The sequence below is a fragment of the Aplysia californica genome, unplaced genomic scaffold (genome assembly GCF_000002075.1).
Source record: "Aplysia californica isolate F4 #8 unplaced genomic scaffold, AplCal3.0 scaffold00224, whole genome shotgun sequence".
In the NCBI taxonomy this organism is placed as follows: Eukaryota; Metazoa; Mollusca; class Gastropoda; order Aplysiida; family Aplysiidae; genus Aplysia; species Aplysia californica.
Window position 1 is genome coordinate 423624 of NW_004797494.1, and position 7015 is coordinate 430638.

At 42.0% G+C, this 7015-nt stretch overlaps 1 protein-coding gene across 1 annotated transcript in view; it reads right to left on the reverse strand.

Annotated features, from left to right (window-relative positions):
• Positions 1-1592: 1592 nt before the first annotated feature.
• The window catches only part of LOC101850481 (hemagglutinin/amebocyte aggregation factor), a 6314-nt gene continuing 891 nt past the window's right edge, over positions 1593-7015 (reverse strand). The window contains exons 2-5 of the mRNA XM_005099757.2: positions 4656-4773; positions 3808-3939; positions 3355-3478; positions 1593-1836 (exon numbers count right to left, since the gene is read on the reverse strand). Of these exons, the coding sequence (XP_005099814.2) occupies positions 1761-1836; positions 3355-3478; positions 3808-3939; positions 4656-4773 (450 nt within the window). The 3' untranslated portion in view covers positions 1593-1760. The remainder of the gene's footprint in view (positions 1837-3354; positions 3479-3807; positions 3940-4655; positions 4774-7015) is intronic.

Here is a 7015-nt window from a genome sequence, read left to right on the forward strand (position 1 = left end):
GGGGATAATAAGTAAGCCTTGTCTCATTGCCTTTTTGGAGAAAATGCGACCCTTCCCAAATTAGTGTAAAACGTCACACATTATCACCTACACCAAAGTGCTACTTTCTACGTAATAAGCTTCTGTACACTTTCTTCGTCCTCTTCAACACTCCCTCCCCAAACGTCGAAAGGTCGGTGGGTTCTCTGTAGGGCTGGGCAATGAGTCGCTTTAGCAAAATCCGGATACTATCTTAGTGCATCTCTTTGGCAAATAATATGATATGAACCGCTTCGGCAAATGGGTTAGAACCACTTCAACAAGCGGGTAGCATCATTTCAACAAATGGGTGCACCCACTTCGGCAAACGGGTCAAGAAATAAGAGAGTTAAGAGTCTGAATTCGGAAAGTGTTTCATTGAGAATTATCCGGTTATCCTATAGATTATCCGGATTTTGCCCACCTCTAGTTCTCTGGTGTGATTTGTTTCTTCTTTTGTATGATATTATTATATCTATTGTCAGTATCTCTCCTCCTTCTTTTCTTCATGGTAGCGCAGTTTAACGCACTGATCAAAACGTTCTGTCTTCGAAATGATCAACACGTGTCCAGTAAGGCGTTCAATTTCCTTAGATAGTTTTTGTAAGGTTTTGCGGCGCTCTAAACCTCATAGGGTCATATGAGCGCCAAAATGGTGGATGTCAACAGAGAAGTCCAAATGGAGAATCAGGCTTACTCTGCTCACCTTTCTGGCCTTAACAGCACAAAATCTGCTTCGACTATCAAGGCACCCCGGAAATAGCAGTTCACCAGAGAGTGACAAACATACAAAATAAGTAGAGGAAAATGACAATGGTAAGGATGAGGAAAGAAAAAACAGCAGCACCCCCGGCACAGTATGAGCATGACACTGATATATCAGCCCTTTTACAATTCTACTGTGCACAAGAACAGGTTAATATACCCTCTTTGGGAATGGACTAAAGACACTTCAGTCAGTAGCATTGCCCTCGGGTGGGGGGGGGTGGATTTCCATAATACACGAAGCACAAAACTTAAGTGCCTCTGATGTCCGAGTACCAGGTTTATTTCTCATGTCTCACTAGCTTTGCAAGTGAAACATCTCTACCACCAACAATAGTATACATCAATATTATTATATCAAAATATTACTACGATAAAGGGCTATATCAGACCTGAGACAATACCTAAGTGACCTGACACGAACATTCCTATACAAAAAGGTACACGTGCAAGAACACATTTTCAAGTTTAATTTCGATTTCTGTTTAAATGGATTTCCTCAAAACAGTGATATCTTTTTGCAGTAGACCATAACAGCATTGAAAGTGAAGGACAATCATTCAAAGAACACAAGTACGTCAGTCAGCATGAGATGAGGGGAGGAAGTACCTTATTATTTTATTATCTTTGTGGGAGAAAAAGTAACTAAATAGATATAGATAATGAATAACCATTGTTTCATTGGTTCAGGTAGAAACATCCCTGCATTCCGGACATGTCCATTGATGCTCCGTCGCTCTCTCCAAAATGCCACTGAGGATCTTTCTGCTGATAAATAGATACTGAATAACCAAAAATGAATAATCAAAGATCTTGACTCGGGGCTTTATTATCATTGACCGCTCTTAAGTTGTCCTCTTTCACATTCCGTGTTCATCGCCTTCCATCTCCTAGGAACTGCAATATGACGTCATCCGCTGAGAGGCCCTCTCAGGACCCGATGTTATATCGATGACAAGACGCGACGTCACACGGTCTTATCCCACAACCGAGGCGCCAGGGTTCAGCTGGAGTCTATCCAGTCTGCATACGTCAAACTGGAATATGCGGTCGCTTTTTGGGGGGGGGGGGGTGTGGAAGAATGGAGAGAAGAGGATATGATTATTTAGTATAACTATTTGGGACGTGTTTGTTAATGTCAGCAGAAAATCAAAATATCATCATCATAATTTCAATCATTCGGGGCAGCTTTTTTTGCCGTTCACCCTGGTGTCATTTTGTACCCCCGGGGTGGTGTTCTTCACATTTTAGAATATTTATAGTACGAAGATCTCTTTGAAATGTTCAGTATTTCTCAAAAAATCATTTTGACAGACTGCTATGCAAAGCGTACGCATCGGATAAACGAGCAAATTCCCTCTTTGGAAAGTGGTGGCACAGAGTTCGCCACGTCGTATGGATACGATAGTAAAACACGACGTACGGATAGGGTTAATTAACTATCAGGGTTGACAAGGACTGAGATGATCATATTATCCTACTCATTCAATCAGTTCAGATAGCTACGCTATTATAGTTATTTTTGTAAAGAAGGTGTTTTTTACGTCCTGGTCGACACAATTTAGATCATTTAGAAGGTGGGCTTCAATCCTGCATGCCGGGGCCAACTCTAGAAGAGAGGGATACAGCGTCCCAGCAGGAAACAGTAAAAAGTAAAGTTGTTCCCGTATCCGATCCGGACATTAGGGAGTGCCTGGTAAGTGAAACAACTTCCTAGGCCTTCGGCATATTGTGGTAGGGTGGCCAGTTCCTTTCCACACCGCCTTCACTTCCCCAACTCGAAGTCAGGTACCCGTTACTACTGGGTGGGCAGTAGGAGGCGAAAAACGTCCGTGTCCGAATACGGGACAAAAATTCATCCTACCCAGGAATCAAACTCATGTCTTCTGTGCGCCACGGCGAGGCGCCTAACCGCTACACTACAGACGCCTGTAAAGGCTGAGTGTTGTACAAAATCCCACCAGAAAGACAGATATTATACTCAATAAAATAAATAGCAAAACATGGAAATAGTTCATAAAACAAATGGGGGTTATCATGTTCTACAGGTTAAGGTGTTCGCCTCTCATCCAAAGGTACCAGGTTCGAATCCGGGTAGCGACGGTAAAAAATCCTTCTCTAAAATTGTTTCCTCTCACCTCCTTTCCTGCTCTCTAGCAATAATCTGTTGTCTGCTCTAGTCTCCACTTTTCGCTTCCACCACCTCACCTCCTTTGCCCCCTCCTCTGGGCTCCTGGCTCTTTCTGCAGCCTTTCTACTGCTACTGCTTGGCTTCTTCTTACTGCTTTCTTTCTGCCACACCCCTGATCTTCTGGTAAGAAATATCTACACCTAGCCTTCTCGGACAAGGGCAAAAAATCTCGGAAGCCCTGTGTGCAAGTTGCGCACGTTAAAGATTCTTTGATGGTCTAAATTCGATAAGAGTAGGCTTCAGCCGCCATCTGGGCAAAATTAAAATGTTAAATGTGTCCCGAGCGCTCATATGATCTTATTATGCAGTTACGAGCGCCGTAAGACATTTATCAAAACATAACAAATATTAGAAATAAAACAAATGATCAAAAAGCTCACTTCTTGCTGTTGTCGTGCACGCTTGTCATCCCCCGGAGCACCCAGCCGTCCGGCACTGTGTAGTTGAGCAGCTGATCGTAGCTGTTCACATAACCCGTGTATTCGCAACCGTGAGTGACCAGATCTGGGGGTGGAAAAGAAAAGAAAAGTAAAGTTGTTCCCGCTTACGATCCGGACATTGGGGATTGCCTTGTTAGTGAGACAACTTCTTGAGCTTTTGGCATATTGTGGGCTAAAACAGCACCTGGACATGGATGGCTGGTGCCTCTATAAATACATTATTGATGGTCTGGCATATTGTGGTAGGGTTGCCAGTTCCTTTCCAGGCGCCTTTACTTCGTTAACTCGAAGTCAGGTACCCATTACTGCTGGGTGGGCAGGAGGGGGCTAGGTGAGGAAAGTCTACGCAAAACCTTAAGCCTTTGATTTTATTAACAAAAATATTTTACGTACCATTTGGTCTGCAACAGTAGAACTTAAAACGTCTGTCTTCAGGGTGGTTGTCGTGGTAACTGGAAATCCCAGCAACAACATTGTCATTAGGGCATTGGTACTCTATGAGTTGATCGAAATCGTTCACGTAGTCTGGAGAAGAATGATAAAAAAGAAAATATGTAACCACTAAAACTCTTCCAACGTAGTTAAATACCTCATTGTAGCAAATTACTATCTAGGTAAGCTTAAACATTTATATTAATAGCCTACTTTGCACGATTCAAAGCTAAACATCCCTACTACCATCATGCCCACGAAAAGCAGCAAAAATCCCAACAACAAGAGTAATAATCACACATCTTTATCAGTCAACAAAAACGGCATTATACTATTTTTTATCACTTGCACATTTATATGAGATTGACGCCATCTGATTAGTAGAAAAAAGTGCGTATGATAGTGTCCTATAGTGTATTACGTGCAAACTTAGTATAACAAGTAACTTACATATAGAGGTTCCAGGATTATAGATGTAAGTCATTGATCGGAGTTGTTGTTGTTGTTGTTATCGATCCAGCAACAGCTGGGCTTTCGCCCTTCTGTCCAATGCCATGTAGTGATAAATGCAGGTCTGCTGCAGTTGCTGTAATGTTCCATAGAGTGTGTTGTCTATGTTAGGTCTCGGAGGGAGAAGGGTAGCTCTGATGTCATTTAGGGCTGTGCAGTGGAACATGTGACATTGATCGGAGAGCGGTGATGATTTTAGAAATAATGGTGGTGATGAGTGATGGTGGTCGAGAGGGCACAATTTTACACATAATATTGTATCCCCTTGCCTCAGGGGGAGCTAGATGCATCATACTCACTGCTCCATTCACACGTCAGTTCCACAAAAGTCTCCGGAAAGTACAACAAGATCAACGGGATACAGGTGAAGTCAAAGACACGGTCTTCTTTGTTGTTGTCGTGAACACTCAGGATACTCTGATGGAGGTAGAAGGAAAAATACAAATCTTGTGAAGAAACGTAACCGTAATATTATATTATAAGGGCAGATATGTGACAGTTTGCTACGTTAGTTGATCTCGAACATTCAAGATGGTCCACTAATGTCTTTTCCAAGTCAGTTTTGTCATCAGGGCGGGGCATTGGTGTGGTGGTTTGGGGAAGGGGGGGGTGGGACAATGTAGAAAAAAAAGGAAACAAATCCCATTTTTAATGATAAGTTTGTGACTCATCGTTTTTCCAACTTTCCAGATTCATTGAATCGATAGAGTAGCCATAGATGGCTTGTCAACCATGGTCTCTCTCTCTCTCTCTCTCTTTCTTTCTCCCTCCCCCCTCCCTCTCTATCTCTCTCTTTCCCTCTCTCTCTTTGTCTGTCTCTCTTTGTTTGTCTGTCTGTCTCTCCCTTTCTCTCCCCCTTTCTCTCTCTCTCTCTCTCTGTCTGTCTGTCTGTCTGTCTATCCGCCTGTCTCTCTCTCTCTATCTGTCGCTCTCTTTCTCCCCCTCTCTCTCTCTCTTTTCTCTCTCTTTCTCTGTCTGTCTCTCTAACTCCTTCTCCCCCTCTCTCCCTCTCTTTCTCTCTGTATATGTATTATTTATCTATCTATCTAGTTCTGCACCTATGTTCCTTTTCCTTGCACCGTGCTTAGGAAATATGGCCCTGACAATCCCTTGTGGTCGGCAGATGTCAGATGTGTCCATGTCATTGACGTCCAAAAAGCTCAGGATGTTTTCACCGGGCCAGCTGTCGTGTCTGTTTTTCTTTTCATATTTAACTGGTTTTTGTTACGTTTTGTTTTTTGTTTTCAGCTTTTAAGAAAAAAATTTGTACTGTGATCTTTGAGGGGAGATTTCTATGAGTTTCCGAAAGCCACGTATCTAAAACACTTTAGTAGTTCACATACTGTCTGCTTTAAAAATCACTATTTTTTAGAAGTGAATCGAATAACTACAATTGTTTTTGTGTTCAATACAGCACACTAACTACGTAAACAATACATATGTGGCTCTTGTGGTCTAGAGGTTAAGGTGTTCACCTCTCATTCAAAGGTACCGGGTTCAAATCCGGGTAGGGACCGAAAAAAATCCTTCTCTAAAATTGTCTCCTTTTACCTCCTTTATTGCTCTCTGGCAATGTTCTGTTGTCTGCTTTCGCCTCCACTTTCTTCCCCCATCCCCTCATCTCTTTTGCTCCCTCCCGTGGTCTTCTGACTCTTTCTGCAGCCTTTGTACTGCTACTTCTTTGGCTACTTCTTACTGCTGTCTTTCAGCCACACCCCTGATCCTCTGGTAGGAAAGATCTACACCTTGCCTTCTCGAACAAGGGCGGAAAATCTCGGAGGTCCCGTGTGGATGTTGCGCACGTTAAAGATCCCTTGCTGGTCTGATATCGATAAGAGTAGGCTTCAGCCGCCACCAGGCAAAATTCAAAATTTCCTACCAACTGAAAATGTTTAAAGTGTCCCGCTCGCTCATATGACTTTATACAGTTGCGAGTGCCGTAAAACACTTACCAAAAAAATAATGAGTTAAAAAAGTTAAGAATGTTTTCACGGAGCCAGCTGTCATGTCAATTTATTTTATTTGGTGGGTTTTTTTACAGTTGTTTTTATTTTTTGCTTTAAAAAGAATTCTTTTGTAATGTGGTCATTGCGGGCAGATTTCTATGAATTTCCGAAAGAAATGTATCTAAAATACATTAGTGTTTCGCTTACTGTCTGACTTAAAGTGACTTTTTAAAAAGTGGGCCGGATAACTACATTTGTTTTGTGTTCAATACAGCACACTAACTACTCTAACAATACGTTAGCTAGTAGTTAAGAAGTGTATATTGTATGCTCGTTTTATTTGCACTGCAGGCCCCCGACTTCAATATAATAATGAAATTTTAAATTATTAGTGGCAAAGACTCTATACACCTGGCACAGAACCGAAATCTGCACCTCCCCACGACATCCTACGGATACCAGAAGAAGGAAAAAGTAAAAGTTAAGTAAGACAAAGTACTTAGCATGATTATATGTCATGACGCGATGGAATCAGGCGCTGGTCAATTTTTGGGCACATAGAATTATTGGTATCATCTTAAAGCTTGTTCGTATGTCTTGCTCTTGACAAAAACAATACCATCTATCTTGAATAGAAGTCAGGATATTTGCCATTGAAAGAGGTGGGGGTATCCTGGTGACAGAGGTAAAATTTGCAAGAAAATGGCTGTTTA